This window comes from Diadema antillarum, unplaced genomic scaffold (assembly GCF_040938485.1).
Source record: "Diadema antillarum isolate AM-2024a unplaced genomic scaffold, OU_Dant_1.0 seq00001278_RagTag, whole genome shotgun sequence".
NCBI classification, from domain to species: Eukaryota; Metazoa; Echinodermata; class Echinoidea; order Diadematoida; family Diadematidae; genus Diadema; species Diadema antillarum.
In genome coordinates this window covers 102,715-120,569 of record NW_027272058.1, presented here as the reverse complement: position 1 = coordinate 120,569, position 17,855 = coordinate 102,715, and the positions used below count along the sequence as shown (strand labels likewise).

General features: G+C 38.1%; 1 protein-coding gene across 1 annotated transcript in view; it reads right to left on the bottom strand.

Annotated features, from left to right (window-relative positions):
* Positions 1-17,855, bottom strand: part of LOC139745580 (cytoplasmic FMR1-interacting protein 1-like) — an 87,215-nt gene that overhangs the window by 21,092 nt on the left and 48,268 nt on the right. The window contains exons 10-17 of the mRNA XM_071655973.1: positions 14,688-14,986; positions 11,042-11,192; positions 8,870-9,029; positions 7,090-7,172; positions 6,214-6,287; positions 5,463-5,559; positions 4,672-4,748; positions 2,944-3,052 (exon numbers count right to left, since the gene is read on the bottom strand). Coding sequence (XP_071512074.1) covers positions 2,944-3,052; positions 4,672-4,748; positions 5,463-5,559; positions 6,214-6,287; positions 7,090-7,172; positions 8,870-9,029; positions 11,042-11,192; positions 14,688-14,986 — 1,050 coding nt within the window. The remainder of the gene's footprint in view (positions 1-2,943; positions 3,053-4,671; positions 4,749-5,462; positions 5,560-6,213; positions 6,288-7,089; positions 7,173-8,869; positions 9,030-11,041; positions 11,193-14,687; positions 14,987-17,855) is intronic.

The following is a 17,855-nucleotide window of genomic DNA, read 5'->3' as shown; positions in this document are numbered from 1 at the left end:
GCCCTGTATCAGACTTCCGTCTTTGCATAGTGTGCATAAATATGAATAAGGATGGGTGTACCATTTTGGCATATGGTATAAATTCTTGCATTTGTCAATACTATAGCAATTGTGTCACTTTTGAGAAAGAAACAATGTGTGGGACTGACAGCAGCATGTAACCATGTGATTTGACACCGTGGTAAACAAGTTCAATGTCAGAATTCCAAATTAAGGCTTGAAATCTATAGATTTCTTTGAAGGCATAATTTACAATTTGCAGACGAAACAAAAACCCAGCATTAGTGCTTTAAAATAGTTCTAAAATGTTTTTTAGAGATACAAACAACCACTGTAAAAATTTGAATCCGTATAATATAATCAATGTTAAGTATTGTTAAATACACAAAATGTGAACAGTAGTTATAATAAAAATGTTTCCAGACTAAACCGTCTACTACAGTTACTGTTTAATCAGAAAAAAATGCTGATATCTCCTTATATTTTAGGCTTTATTGCAAAAATTCTGTATGTAGGATGTTTTGTGATACAACAGACCTACACATATGCATCAAATGTGATATCTTGAACATTTTTAAATCACTCCTCCCAAAGGTAAATAGGACCTTTAACCCTAACTAGGCCGGGGGGGGGGGGCCTCCGAGGCCCCCCCTCGACGTTTCGCGCAATGTATCGCTATCGCGAGAAGCTATCGCCGTGACGTTTCATGACTTTTTTCTTTCGAGTCTTCTGCATCTTTTGACAAAACAAATTTGCGATGTCCGGGTGCGCGGTTCCGAAGTTGCGCATAAATATGCACGTGCATGTCAGACCAAAAATTGCTCAAAAACGTGAATTTGTGTACAATTTCAATGCAAACTATGTTTACAGGCAAATTTCATAAAAGCATGATTATTTTGGGGGTTTATTGATTAAAATCAATTAATAACGCATTTTCTTGTTCGTAACAAGGTCACGGACAAATTTCATCGAAAAAACAATGAAAAACATAAAGTCGAAAAAACAAAGAAATACATAAGAAATTAAAAAAACAATAAAATACTTTTTTTTTTTCTCTCTTACATTTGCTAAGGACACTAAAAAGAATATTTACACCAAAAATGTGCCTGTTTTGAGCTTTATTTAGTGATTTATACCAAATTGATTTCATGCATCATTATGCATAAATTAGCATAATTTAGTGTAAATGATAATTTTTGAACAAATTAACTTCATGGTACTTTAGATTACATCATAGGCAATGCGTGTGCCAATTTTCGTCGCGATTGCGCGGTCGACGGCTCTATCATCTACCTAAATAGCCCGGCCTAGTTAGGGTTAAACTACAAATCTAGTACTGCAGGTGTGTGAATATAAAATTACTCCAGGTACCGTTTTATGATTTGTTAATGAAAGTTCCTGTGCAGCCTTGGTTTAATTTTCCTACAGGGGGAATATCTCAGTAATATCACTTGTTCTTGTGTATAACAACTCAATGGCATTTTTTACACTTAAGACAAATGTGGATTACTATAAAATATGACCTGACAGCAAGGTGACCGAGATGACCAATGACACGTACTAACATTCATTACTTTGAAATTTGTCTCCTTTTAGTGAACCATAGATCGGCATGTTGTCTTTACTTTGAAAAGTAATTACATAAGCTCATCTTCATCTAGAGGAAATTCTCAGGCCAGGTATGATGAAATATTGTCAAGATGTACTCTTGGAAATATAAATTAAGTGAAAATAATGGGCAATAAAATGTACATCAAAGTGAACAATTTATTGCTTCTTTTCACAACAGAGGTGTAATGAAGGATGGCTAAAAAGACAAGGCAAGTGCCAAATTGTGTCTCGCCCATTCGCGTACAAGAAATTAATATTTTTCTAACTCCCAGAAGTTTGTTGACCCACCTATGACCTTTGACCTTGTGGTGACCTTCAACTCCCCAAGGGACATCTACCATCCAAGTTTGGTCACAAACGGACAAAGGGATCAAAAGTTATGAGCCATAAAGACTTAACAATGGGCCCTAAAAATTTGTTAACCCCTTTCTGTGACCTTTGACCTTGTGATGACCTTCAATTCCCCAAGGGACATCTACCGCCCAAGTTTGGTCACAAACGGACATAGGGATCAAAAGTTATGGGCCATAATCGAAACGCGCCCTAGAAACTCAACATTAGGCCCTAAAAGTTTGTTGACCCCTGTCTGTGACCTTTGACCTTGTGATGGCCTTCACCTTCCAAAGGGACATCTACCATCCAAGTTTGGTCACAAACGGACAAAGGGATCAAAGTTTATGAGTCCATAATCGAAACGTGCCATAAAAAAATTGGGCCCTAAAAAGTTCGTTGACCCCTGTCTGTGACCTTTGACCTTGTGGTAACCTTCAAATTCCCAAGGGACATCTACCATCTAAGTTTGGTCACAAACAGACGAAGGGATCAAAAGTTATGAGCCATAAACGAAACGCGCCCTAAAAACTTAACAGTGGGCCCTAAAGTTCATTGACCTCTGCTGTGACCTTTGACCTTGAACTGCCCTTCATGTTTGGTAAAATGTGTAACTTTGCATAACCACCTCTTCCCTCCAAGTTTGATTGAAATTGAAATCCTCGGTAGAGAGTTATTCAAGTTTATTGTCAGCGTTACGGACAGACGACGGACGGACGACGGACGGACGAAAGACGGATGGCATGGACGACAGACGGACGGACAGACGCCACAGGCGATCCCTTAGTCTCCCCACACCTCCAGTGGGCTCGACAAAAAAAAAAAAAAAAAATCATTCTCCTTGTTACCCAACACGGTTAAGAGATATGTACCCTTACAACTGAAATTTGCTTAGTCTCTACATGTGGATTGAAGTCACACATGTCCATGCTATTCATGGGAGAGTATTCAAACGAACTCTTCCACAGTATAGATGGCAGAAGGCCTCCTCAAGATACTTACTTGGACATGACGTTGCCTAAGAATGGTCTCGTATCTGTTGGCAGGCTGACATGGGATGTCAATGTGGTGCTTCTTACAATCTTTGCGGAACCTCTTGTCCAGCAGCATGCTGAAAAAAGATAGTGAGGGACATATACAGTCCCCTTCTACATGTAGCAGAGACTCCAACCCAAAGCACCTTCTGATCTGGAGATTCTCCGCCTGAAACCCCTAGCAAACGGGAGACTCCAAGTTGATGTGTCCGAAGCGCGAAGTTCCTAGGGTTCTAGATGCTCTCTGGTGCTATCTAAGGCTTATTTTTTTCAAATACAATAGCAACTAGAAATGTCGCTACAGCCACTGGTTATACCCCCGCCAAACAACATTTCATAAGCTTTGGTCAAAACAACATTTCATAAGCTTGAGTGAAAAAACTGAGGAAGTAGTTAAATCCGCAAGATCTTTCCTTGATCTTCTGCCATTAACATGCCGTTACCATGGCAACGTACTTTCGGGTACTGTCGAAAAATACGCGTCTTGCACATCTACAACCAAAGGCACACATCTGTACCAAGTTTCATGGAAATTGGGCAAAAACTGAGGAAGTAGTTTGCAACACAAAATTTTCCATCATTTTGGCTCATAATATGTGAGCTGTTACCATGGCAACATACTTTTTGTCACTGTCAAGAAATGTGTCATGCTGAACTATATCCTAAGACAAACATTCAATATGAATTCCATGAGAATTGGAAGAACACTGATGAAGCAGTTTTGCCATGAAGCATTTTGCCCTATATTTTACCAATAACATGCCGTTACCATGGCAACGCACTTTTTGCCACTGCAGAAATATGTGTCTTGCACATTAACATATTCAGATGAACATCTGTACCTAATTTCATAAAAATTGATCAAAAACTGTGGGAGGAGTTCGCGACGCAAGATTTGTACCCATTTTTGCCCATAATATGCCGTTACCATGGCAACGTACTTTTGGGTACTGTCAAAAAATACGTCTTGCACATCTACAACCCGAGGCACACATCTGTGCCAAGTTTTATGGGAATCGGTTGAAAACTGAGGAAGTAGTTCGCGACGCAAGATTTGCAACTTACCGACCGCCCGACCGTCCGCTGATTCCTATATACCCCCTTCAAACTTCGTTTGGCGGGGGTATAATAAGTAACAAATCCTTTCCAACGGGAGACACAGAGCCAGGGCGGGAGAAATTAAATCTCAAACGGGAGAACGGGAGATTTTGAAAAAAAGGGTTTTCGGCGGGAGATCTCCTGTCGAAAACGGGAGAGTTGGAGTCTCTGATGTAGCCATTTCAAATATTTTGTCTTACTTGATTGTTGCCTTTGATAAAAACACATCATGTTGTCTTCACTTTTCATTAATAAAAGAGGAATAATCACAGGCTTGAAAGAAAGACAAATATAACTTGTAAATCAGGTTACAGCACAATGAAAGTGTATCTACCAGATCAAACTTGTGCAGTCTTGATGCAAACTAAATCATGCAATTTACACATACAACACCTTGTTCTGGTGCAATCAATGCATGCAACAGCTCTGAAAGAAAACAAGTCCAATTCCTGATAGCTTTGTATCTATCAGTACCAATACAGACTGCTGCATCAACTCTTCTGTCTGCACTTGCCTTGTAATTAATCACACATCACATGTCATTATGCATTATTAAGAGCGGTTGTGACACGTCTGATTAATGGTATAAAAGATGTACCTTCCAGCTAGTTCCTTGTAGTAGGCAAAGATCATCTCTGCAAGTTTGTAGACCAACTGATCAAAGCACAGGTTGACCTGGATATAAAAACACATTCTTATGATAAATGACATACGGAATAGAAACCACTGCCTCACTCCTTTCCAAAATTTGATTCATGAGTCTTGTGACATTTTTCCTAGCTTCACAGAACATTCAAAAGCTCTGAACACATAAATTAAAACACTGCACACTATTAAATTTCTGGCTAATTAATCAGCAACTGATACCCTACACGCACCTGACTGATATCAAAACACATACTAGTGTATCATACTCATCAAATGTATCGACAAAAATGTGCTTCATATGGTTATTACTGTGCCTGTATCCTTTATTCTTATCCACATCATTCCCACATTTGAATTCAAACATTGTTATGAACATGGAAGCATTTGTTTGTTTGTTTTTTCCCAAAGAAACATGTCACTACTGTATCATGAACTGACCTATTGTGTTTTAATACCTAGTCTTTTGATTGCTTCACTAAATCTACTACTCTTTAAAGATCATTTTAAATACAAAAGTTATGTTAATATGGTGGTTTACTAACTTTGAACATTTTTGTGAGAAGCTTTAAATAAAGTCAGATAAATAACAAACAAATCATTGGAAATCTTTGATGACATTAAAATGAGGAAATTGATATTTGGCAAATTTTCTAGGCTTTGGTGTTGGCAAGTCATATCTCAGTCTAAAACAAAAAAGAGGAAAAAAATATAACTGTGAAAAATTGAAATAATTATATCTACCTCAGCCTCTATCTCATCATACAGGAACTGTTTTTTGAAGACAGATAGAGCATACTGGGCACTGTCATTGTAGAGATCCAGGGGGAAGAACACATATCTGCAAGAGCATTTGAGGAAAAAAAGAAATAGAAGGGTAGCATCGTATACATTCAAAATATGATTTGTTGCCTGTGGTTGAATGGTGTCCAAGCAAACTAAAACACTGGAGAGTTTGGTATCACACTGCAATTCACAAGATTAGAAACAAGACTGCACAAGAAAGCACAAGACAGTCAGGCAACATTTGCAATTCTTTGTTTAACCTTATTCTTTCTTTTTATTATTCTTTAATCATCTTTAATTTTATTTTCCACTCTTCTTCAATTAACATTATTTCCATTCTTTATGTTTGTGATAATGCTGCTTAGTTCAGATCAATACAGAATCTGTTTATACATCATCACTTTATTGAAGTTTATCAAACACCAAAAGAAAACAATGAATGACATAACAACACAACAGAAATAATATCATTACAGTAATTAATTGAACAAGATAAGACATGCAAGTGAACATGCAGGGCAAAGGAGAACAAGACAAAGAATAGAAAAATAAACCAATGATTTGAGGGCTTTCATGAGCTATTTACACATGAGCTTTGAACATAAGACACTGCATGGTTGATGTTAAACATAAAGATAACGGGGAAATGATTTACTCACAGTATGCATACAATGTATCTATGAGTGCCAGTCTCTTAAAATAAACTTACTCCATGAGTCCTGGTTCCTTGGCTGTCAAGATCTCATCTGTCAGGATCCATGGAATCGACATCTCAATGGGAAACTGATATACAGATGAGTAAAGATGAAAATAGAAGATCAACTGCACACCAACAATTGTCATGTCTTGGGGGCATTACTACTGATTCCCACTGTAAAGCTTGCAAAATCATCTAACCAGAATATAAATATGTAGTTGTGCATCTAATGTACCATGCAAACCTCCTCACTACTGAAATAGTACACATACCAGTAATTGTGAGATGGGGTAACATGTCTTCACTTTGACATCTGAGCAACTTGAGGCAACTTGGATGAGATTGTGTTTGGTTTAGTTTTAATGTTTTGAAATTCATAAAACAGGGGGTGAAATTAGCCCTGGAGTTGGTTGTTACTTAGCTAGAACACAATGTGGAAGAACCTGTTGTGAGGATCTTCTCTAAAGTAGAGAAGCTTGTCTACATATTTTGTCCTCTAAGCATTAACATTGGGTAAAGGATACAGTAGGAACATGCTGCACTTATTTTGCCTGCTTATATGAAACCTTGTTGGCATGTACATTTACCAGTAACTATTATAAAACACCCTTACCTCGTAAACTAATACATTGCTTTGTCTTTACAATAGTTGTATCAGCACATACAACTTTTATTTGAGAAGTAAATCCAAAGGCATAAAAAAGGAAATACCTATTTTAACAAGCATAACTCTCAGTGAGTTTCAGACTGATCATACTTTGCTTGAATATGAAATGACACAACTTCTCACAATTTTCTCTCACTTGCTCTGCATATTTGTTTGCCTGAATGGCTGATAGTGCTTCATGCAGTATGCCTACATTCTATTGAAAAAAAGAAAATAAATACCTGAATGTGTTTTCCCATAGTCATCTCAAGGTAGAATTCCCTATACCAGAGCTGTGAGAGATCACCACACTTGCGGATTGTATCTGCAACAAAGCAACAAAGCTATCATGAAAATATATTAATTATGTTCAGCCACTTTCATGAGATTCTCAGATTATTTCTCGCAGCTTTTGAGGGTGGTCTACACTTTTTTCCTTCAATAGGTTGTATTTTCTCTTTAACATACGATGGGATGAAAACTGTAAACTTGAATGGTGAAATTGTCACCGCAACTCCAGCCAATTATCAAGAAGAAAGAAATTTCAGGCATACAACCTGCTCTTTTTAGTTACCCACTGTATATATTGCATTACATTCAATCTTTTGTTGCCTTCTCTCATTGTGTACCTGATTCTCTGCCCATAATAATTGTTTTGATGAGACATCCTTGATTACACACGCTGGTTTACTAAAGGTACTGGGTACTTGGGATGATAGGCCATTCATGCATGCAGCACTGTTGGTTTTGGAGCTGACATTCCCTAGACTTTGTACTATGCTTCATCTATTGAATATCTTAAGAACAGGATGAAGGCATACATGTACTGTAAAAGTGGTTTCTTTCGCGGTGGTTTTATTTTCGCGCATTTTGCGCTTTGAGGTTGAACCGCGAATTTAACATCATGCAAAAATGTTTTAAAAAGTAGCGCAAAATTAACCACGCAAGGAAATGTTTTGAACTCGCAGCTTGTTACAACGCTATTGCGTACGTATGCACACATGAAGATTCCGCGCATTGAGTGTATTGATGGTCAACACACACACAGCGATACCGTGCAATGTACACAGTATTACAACTTTACAAGCATGTTATAAAGTACTCGAGAGATGGGATTTCAGGTAAGCCTGCATTTAATTCTTATTTCTATTCAATAAATAAAAGAATAATTGGTTTATAGTTCGGGTTTTCATGTGCAAAATAAAACAGTTTTTGCCGACTGTGCATTCACAGATTTTGTTGACCGCAAATTTAAACACACGTGAAAAAGTTGGCACCGATGGAAACCACGAAAGTATCTGTATACGAAAGAAACCACTTTTACAGTATCTGTTTGATCTTGCTGTTCCATCAATGTGTAAAATGCTTTGTCTCTTCACTTTTTCACGAGCTGATGACGGAAGTTTGTGTGACACAGATTGTCACCATCATTCTTATCGTCACTGTAATGACAAAGTTAATAATCACTACAGCATTAATGAAATACCAATAAGTTATCATTATCATCATTACTACTAACTACTACAATGGCTACCAGTACTACTACTTCTACTTCTGCTACTGCTACCACTACCACTACCATTACTACTACTACCACTACTACCACTACCACCACTACTACTACTACCACTACTACTACTACTACTACTACTACTACTTCTACTTCTACTACTACTACTACCGTCACTACTACTACTACTACTTCTACTACTACTACTACTACTACTACTACTTCTACTACTACTACTACTACTACTACCGTCACTACTACTACTACTACTACTACTACTACTACTACTACTACTACTACTACTACTACTACTTAACTACCACCACCACCACCACCAAACTAGTACTGCTGTCATTTAAAGTGCAGTATAGAGGTAATTTACCTTAAGTATCCAGGTTACTGGAATTTTCATCACGGAAACATTCATTTTCACTTCAATTATCATTTTGGTACAACATAGTACATTCCAGCCAGCAATACTGTTCCCCCTAGTACCTCTAAATTCTACTTGCCTGGCAGATTGACCATGTGGAGGTAGAAAAAGGACCGTCTGAGGAATTCCTCAAAGGGTTCAACAGGGCACAGACCCTGCAGCTCATGCCTCATGGTCTTCTTGCCTGAACCTCCCTTGTCTGCAACAAGAGACTCTAGCATGGTTCGTACCATATACAACTGTTGGCAGAGAAATGGAAAAGAGAAAAATAATCATGAAATAATTTAATGTACTAACAGAAACATTTTTTTTTTCATCAGAAGTGAACAGGCTAAGGGCCTCAGATGCCACAGCTTGATGCTCAGCTGAGCTTCAAGATTCTGGTAAACTCTGGCTTGATGTTACCCCCCTTTGTTGACTTTTGATGATAATCAGTTATGTAAAGTAAATACAATTGTATTGACCTACTTACTCAAAATTTCAGAAAACAAAAAACAAAAAACATATCGTCGCTGGGGTGACAAGACCTTGTATCTGCAATTTTGGTGAAAATGACTTTTTTTGATTAATGGTCAGATAATCAGTTAAGTGATGTCCTGTCCAAATCCTTGCTGTCTTACCCCAAATATGAAGCCACCACGGCATGTCAAAGAAATGTCTATCCCATTGGATACAGTGCTTTGGCTGCCATGTTTTTTTGCTCTCCTGAACATTTGACATTTTGTAGATATGAAGTCTTGTTGCTCTAGCGACGATATGGACCTTTAACAAGAAGATGCAAATGTATACAGTTCATGAACAATGCAATATGGACAACCTACAACATTCAGACAATGATCGCAATAGCTTAATTGAACCTTGGCTCATGCATCCATCCCCTGTGACCAATAAAGCCTTTACACTTTTAAAAGTAAAACATAGCTTCCATATGACCGCAGAAACTGCTGATTTTTCTGATGTGTGAAATAATGCTGTGATAACACAACTTCAGATTGGTAATGATGGAACTGTTCAATATTACCTAAAAAGGGCATGCTGGAAGTAATGCAATCTCAGAGCACACCCAATTGTGGTTGATATGTGTTGTTTCTATTAGATTACTTGATTACACTCTATCCAGCGATAGCAGTATTCACTGCACACAAGAGTGTATGCAGCTTGTTAGTGTGTGATTACTGCTGGGGCATGATCACATACTAGTAACGTTCTACGTACCTGCTACTGCACAGGGAGGGGGCTTAAGGAATAAAAGTCACGTACACTGACTTTTATTATTTTAAGTTTGATCCTCAAATGCTCTAAAACAACTCATTATCATGGCAAATCCCATCAGTCAGATAAGTTTCTTGGTACAGCCTTTCGAGGTATTGCCAGCAAATTCCAGATGGTGGAAGATGAATTTTGAGCCCTTCTGAGAACTATGTTTTAGCTTGTGTTTAGTATGTTGTCATTGTCATATTCACACACATGCATATCTGTCCACTGCATGAGAGTCATTTTGTATGCAGAAGCCATCTGTATGATCAAAGCTAGTCAATGCCTCTCAACCTATCCATCAATTGAGCTGGGTTCAAATGAGCACTCTGGACAAAATGTCTTGCTCAGGGACAAGGGAAATGTAAGGAAAATATTCACATGACAAAAAAGGTTCAAAAATGTAACGCTTTGCCCACGGCTGGAAACTACCTGCAAGCAGCCAACTCCTTCTTTTATACCTTTCCACACACGATTAATATGTAATTCTCATGGACTGTAACTGCTGCATGGGATTGAATATTCATGCTCCAATGTAATTTGCTACATGTCATGTGGCATTTTCCCAACTACATGTACAGTATTTACATGTTCTTAATATGAACTTGGGTTGGACTCACTCCGCTGGTTGAGATGAGATTGTCAATCTATTTACATGTTCCTGTTTCAATCTGCTATGCCTGTTTTTTTCTGTATCATGAGAACAAATATATTTGTCAGTGAACAAGATGTTATGTTCACATTGCCTCTACAGTTTGGGTTGTCATAAACATGCCTCGTCAAAAGTCAAGAGATTGATCAGGCATAACAAATTAATGTTCACACCCTTCTTCTAAGACTGCACAGATAATATCCTGGATGCAATCAACTCTACAAACTGCTTTTGCTGGCCTCATGTTTACATTTCACACTGATAATGAGGAAAAAGAAAAAGAAAATCAAGATTATCTTTCACAATTTCCTTCAGGCTACAAGCCACTCAAATGGTTGACATTACTTGAGTAGTGGAAGGTGAAACAGCTCTTCTAGGGACTGCTTCTGGTGTGTAGCCCCCCTTTGGGTCCTTGTCACCCTTCAGGACAGGGTCATCTGTGGGTGCATTCCCCTTCAACCAGTCACAGCAGCTCTCTCGTACCCCTCGAATAATGCTGAACAAGAGAATGATAAATAAAAGAGCAAATATGAGATTTTCAATGGAAAAATTTTGTTTTATGTTCATTCAAAACATGATCTCATTCGTATCATGGTCCATGCTTGTATACACATAAACATGCCAAACAGATAACACCATCATAATGGTTGAATAACATCTACATTGGCACAGAAATAACAATTACAAATCAAAACAGAGAAAAATAATGCAGTGGGGCATTACTCGCTTCTTTCGACTGCAGACAGTGGCAGTGTATAGATATCATGATCCCATTATAGTAGAATCCTGGGACATCTTGTCCTTTTCAATCTCTCTACGATGGAACCATGATATCAAAGTCTGACAGCAAAGTTACTATTACCATTTAATTTTGTGACAATAAATTCCATATCATGAGTGCAATTTTCTGACACCTTGTTCTGGCGTTATGTATGTACTGTCGTAAATGGTTGTCTGTATGGAAATTAGTCTGTTAAAAATGACAATAAGTAGCAATGGAGACCTCTGCCTCAAACCAGAGATGGCTTGGCATGCACAAAGTGAAAGCACAGCATTGTCATCAACAGTGTGGGATAGAATAATAGACTGGCAACCTATACCACCCTTGGTAGGGGCACAGAGGGTTGCATATTGACTAGATATACACTGAATTAGATGTTGAATACCAAAACACAAAAGAATAGAATAATATTGTAACTTATGATGTCACCCTATAAAAAAAAATGGTGTGTTTGAAACATCTATGTATGCAGTCTAATCTTTTTGTTTCATTAAACTGCTTTTGTTTACAACATCTAGATTCCATATCAATTTTGTTGTCAAAAAGCCCACATAAAGATGAGGGAGCTTTTGCAGAGCCTACAAAAGCAGTAAACCTTTCGTAGAAAGATTTTCTTGAAAACTCCACTGCACAATAATATAGTGTCCAATACAGGGATGCCAGATGAGGTATTTGTTCTGATAGTTCACCCAATACCATTAACTAGAGCAATTTGACAGCAGTGCACAATCAAATGGGAAGCCTCCATTGTCTCACGCAGTATTTGCTATGTATGACCCTTTATCTTCATTTTGAGGATGTTCATTGATCTTGACCACTCAAAACCCCAAATTTTTTGTTTTGTTTTGTTTTGTTTTTGTTTTTTGTTGTTTGTAAGGTATTGTGGAGATCTGGGACAGATGGAAGGACAACACTAAAACACAGTACCTTTGTCACCTTTTTATAGGTAAATATTATTTCAATGGGACAATGTGACAGTAACATTTCAGAGGCTTGTTATCTCACTGATTTACTGGATGCCACCACAGCTATTGGGGACATATATTTCTTCAGATATCTGTTCAGAATACTAACTTTGTTTCAAATCTATCTTACTACAAATAGAAAATTCAATACCGGTAGATTTATAAAAAACTAGAAATGTCACTATAGTGACTGATATGCCTCCAACATATTGCATTGTTCACCCAATAGGTCTAGAGTTCATCTTGACAATGTGAGATGACAGTTTTACATAATTGGCCCCCTCCCCCCCCCCCAACAAAAAAAAAAAAAAAAAATGAAATGACATGTTTGATGTTTGTCATTGATGTGTTTAGTGTTTACTTTCCTTGAACTAGGTTTCATTTGAAAGGATGGCTAAATTCTTAAAAGAGCAAGTATTTGAGAATCTGAGCATTTTCTCTTGACCTTTGATCCATTCCATTGACTCAATGGCCCACAATTATTCAAATAATCACTAGCTGGTAACATCCATTTTCACGACAAAACTTTGAGCTACATTCCAAATATGGGAAAATATTTGTCAGTAGTACCTTCAGTTAGGAATGTTATTGCCAGTGGTACTTCTGACAAAAAGATGACCACATGACAAATGAAAGATGAGCATTTCAATGCAAATGAGTGGTGTTTCACTCCTTTCATTGGTATCTCAGAGCTCTACATTTCAGTATTCAGAGCTCTACATTTCATCCAACACAAGATCTGTACACATTTCATAACAAGAGTGAAGAGTGCTGTGCATTTAGGAGCAGTCATATGAAAGGGATATTACTGTATATGTGACAATAGTACATTCATTTTAACTGATTTGAATTATTGTAATGTTATACTCTATGGTCTGAATGCAACCTACATCAAGAAATCAAAGCAAACTCAAAATACCATTGCTAGACTTGCAACAGATTCACCAACGTTCTGTCACATGAGATTCAATGTCTGTCAGTTACAAAGGCAACCCATCATTATATTATATTGGATGGCTATGAATGGGATACCAGGGGATATTGCATGAGTTAGGGCCAATATTGCACGAATCGAAGATGAGTGCAACATTGACCCTAACGAGTGCAATATTCCCTGGTTTTCCATGAATCAAGGCCATCCAATATAACTATTATCATCTATACAATCAAGCAGAGCAAGCATAAACTGCACAAAATTACCCGGCTTCTACTCGTCTTTGAATTTGACTCGGCAGTCCCATCCCAGCGCTGAAAAGGGGAAGCCCCTAAAACTGCGTATGAAACAAACAACTAGCAAGATGTTTGCGCGCTTGTGAAAAATGTAACAAAATGACGCGCACTAGCAGCAAACGTTTGCGCATTCAGCAAGCGCTCACGCAATAAACGAGACAGAATTGAATATCGTGTGATCTTGAATGGCAAGTAACAACGGTAGCCTATGGGGAATTAATACGTTGGTCTATGTGATTCGTTCAATAAGCTCTGATATTGAACGGTAAAAATTGAGCGGACTACAATACGCGTTTTTAATGCGCTGCTAAAACGTCCTATATAGATGATAATGTCTCATATTCACTAAAAATACTACTCCTCACCTTAAAATGCATCCACGGTCTTGCTCTTCCTTATATATCTGCACTATAACAACCATCACACAAACATCTTGGTACACTCTTTTTCTCCTCAAGGCACTGCACTGAATCATCCATCTCCCAAGATGATCCCCACAGTTAGACCCCGTTTACATTGCAGGGCTAGGGTTAGGGTTAACATTATCATCCATAATCATGGCATGAACTGGAAAAAAGTATCATAATTCTACTAGAATTTGAAGTCGTCTGCACTGAGAAAGGAGTGACTCGCACTGTACTTCTGCGTACACAGGAAGATGTATGTGCGCATGTGAATTGTAACAATTAAAATTCACACACTTCGTATAGTAGCAAGTGTTCACGCACTCAGCAAGCGCTCGCACAACAGAAAAGACAAAATACAGTGTATTATGGAACTGCCATTAACAACAGTAGCCCATTGGGAATTAATACATTGGCCTATGAATTCTGTTCGATACGCTCTCGTATTGCAGTGAAAATCAAGCGGCCACAAATATACATTTTGATGTGCCGCCAAAATGTTCAATATAAATGATAACTGCTAAAATCATTATTGTTGTCTGTTGCATTTATATGACAATGTTCAGCTTCAAATGGTAAACCTTCCTTTCATTGCATATTACTATACTCACGTGAGAATAAGGTGGCCCTTCTTCTTCTTAGTCCTTTTGACTGCTGCCCTCATTGGTTCACGTAGGGTCAGCTGGACAAAGTCCTGTATCTCAGCATAGATTGTTCGGTGGATAGCATCTTTGAAGAAAGGTTCCAGTTTGCTCATGAGAGCTTGAAGGCTCTTTATCATTGCAATGATTTCAATGAGAGCAAACTTCTCCTGTTTGTTGTAGTTGAAGCGAGTGGCTTTCTCATACTCCTCTGCCTCCTCCACCTCCTTCTTGTGACTGGTGCTGGGATGAAGCAGCTTCCAGGAGAACTTTACAAACGGAAAGATTGTGTATTGATACAAAATGTGCAATTGAAGTCCCATGTAGTTGGATTAAGACTGTAACAAATATGCTACACCTAAACTTTTATCAGTTTCGCATTTACAAAAAAACAAGGAAATTTGTATTAAACTACCTCAAGTGTTGTACTAAGTTCTGCCCCTTGGATGATCCCTTGATATCCTAGGAATCCATTTGAAAAAACATTTAACCTCAGTCTACAATTCTGTAAGACACCTCCTGAAAAGTAAGCTGATATAAACTAGTACTAGGTTTTTCCCAGCCAAAGACAAAGAAAAACTGCAGTCTTATCCTCATGCCCTCTTGGGGAGCACTGTTTACATTTAAACAACTTGAGGTTCCCTTCCAAAAAGGATGAGTCTTTTTGAAACTTTTACCTGCATCTTCAGAAAGTAGTTGTTTGAGTAAAAAAGTTTGAATGAGAAAATACAGAATAGATGCCAACTAGAAATGTTGCTATGGTGACTGGTATGCCTCTGCCATAATGCATGGTTCTCTCAATACATCTACAGTATGTCTTGACAATATGAGACAGAAGTTTCATGTAATTGGCAAAAAAATAAAATGACATGCTTGTCACAAATGTCCGGAGTATTTATTTTCCTTATATAGATTTCATTTGGATGGGTGGCTAGATCGTTTAAGAGAGCGGTTATTTGGGGATTTGTGCATTTTCACTTGACCTTTGATCCTTTCCCTTTGACCATATGACCCAAATTTTTCAAATACTTACCAACTGGTAACATCCATTTTCATAACACTACTTTGTCAATGAGCTATTTTCAAAATATGGGAAAAATTGTGGCATTTGAATATTTTCCCTTGACCTGTGACCCCATGGCCAAAACTTTCCTTACAGAATCATTGTTCAGTAATTACTTTTATTAAATTCATGTATAGAGTAATCTCAAAGATATGGAAAAAAGTGTAATTTCAGCATTACATACATGTGAACATGTAGTAGAATTGTAGCATTTTAACCTGATCTTTGACCCTTGACCTTTGAGCAATGACCTAAAATTCCCAAGACAGTCATTGCCAGGGAGCATAAGCATACAAAATATGTATGTACTAATTTTATGACAATATCTTGAGCCATTTCTAAGATATGGAGAAAATGTGAAATTTTATTATTTTTCCTTGACCTTTGACTTCACGGCCTAAAACTTCCCCAGAGAATCTTTATCTGTTCATACATATAGGTTAGTTTCAAGAAAATACTTTAGGGCAATGCATGGATATGGCAGAAATAGTGAAATTGTAAGAATTTGACCTTGACCTTTGACCCCATGACCCCCAAAGTCTGGGGAGAATCACTGTCAGGCCTAACTTGTGTATGTACAAAGTTCTATGAAGATACCTTGAGCAATTTTCGGGATACAGAGAAAAAGAGTGAAATTTTAGCCTTTTCACTTGACCTTTGACTCCATGGCCCCAAAATTTCTCGAGAAAATCTTTACAGGGTAATACATTATATATACACTAAATTTCAAGAAAATATCTTCAGGCATTGCATAGATATGAGGGAAATAGTGAAATTTTGATAATTTAATCTTGACCTTGAGCATGTGCGTCCAAAGTTGAAAGGCCCAAATTTGTCCACTAAAACATACATATGCCAAGATTTATTAGGATATCTTGAACAGTTCTAAGTTATACTAGTTAAATCAAATCAAATTGATTACAGACAGACGGACGGATGGAAGTACAGAAGGACTAGTGGATGGACAACCCTGAAACTAAGACCCCGTTTACAGTGCGGGGCTGGGCCGAGCTGCGGCCGAGTCCAGCCTCAATTTTGCGGGGCCGAGCCCCGCAATTTTGTCCATTTACACTGACGGGCTTGGCCCCGCTTTTAATTCAAACCTTTCAATATTTTTTCGTAGTGGCGCTCTGCTTGTAAACAAACGCAATTTGGTGTAGTCTGGTTCTCAGACCCTTTGCCAATTGGATTCCATGGTGACGAAGTCGCCGTTCGGGCGAAGGCCTTTGCCGAAGGAAAAATCCTTTGCAGAACAAAACCACCTTAAACTATACTAGTTTTTGACGTTGAGGGGGTTAATATCCTGAATAACGAAATAGTACGGGCAGAGGGTTTGGAAGCCAGACTAAAATTGGCCGCGCATTTGGCCCAGTTTGCGTTTACACTGAGAAAAGGCCGGGCTCGGCTGCGGCTTGGCCGCGGCCGAGACCACCTCCAGATCGTGGCCAAATGAGCAGCCAATTTCGAGCCCGCATTTTGCCTTTTCCGCGTTTACACTGAAATGAAGGCGGGCTCGGCCGTGGCCGAGCCTCGCACTGTAAACGGGGTCATAATGCCTCCAGTGACACTTCATGGTGGAGGCATAAAAAGCACTACATCACAATAATTCACTCGAGCATTATGTATGAATCAAAGGCTCAAGTTAACTAAAATGAAAGAAATCTGAAGTGGAAAATTGTTGAACTACATGTTTGTACAAGCACTATTAACACACATGGCATAATACAGACAAAATGAATGGATAACTAGAAATGTCCCTATGGCGACTGATGACTCCGCCATAATGCATGATTCTCCCAATAGGTGTATGGTACAATGTCTTCACAATGTGTGATGACAGTTTCACATAACTGGCAAAATACTGAAATTACAGGTTTGTCAGAAATATCTTGAATGTTCACTTTCCTTGAACTACAGTAGGTTTGCTATAATTGTCTAAGAGTGCAGGTACATGAATTGGGGGAATTGAGGATTTTTTACTTGACTTCTGACCGACCCTTTTATAGGTTTATGCATTGAGTAATTTTCAAGGCATGAAGAAAGAGTGTAATTATAGTATAAAAAAGATATTTTTT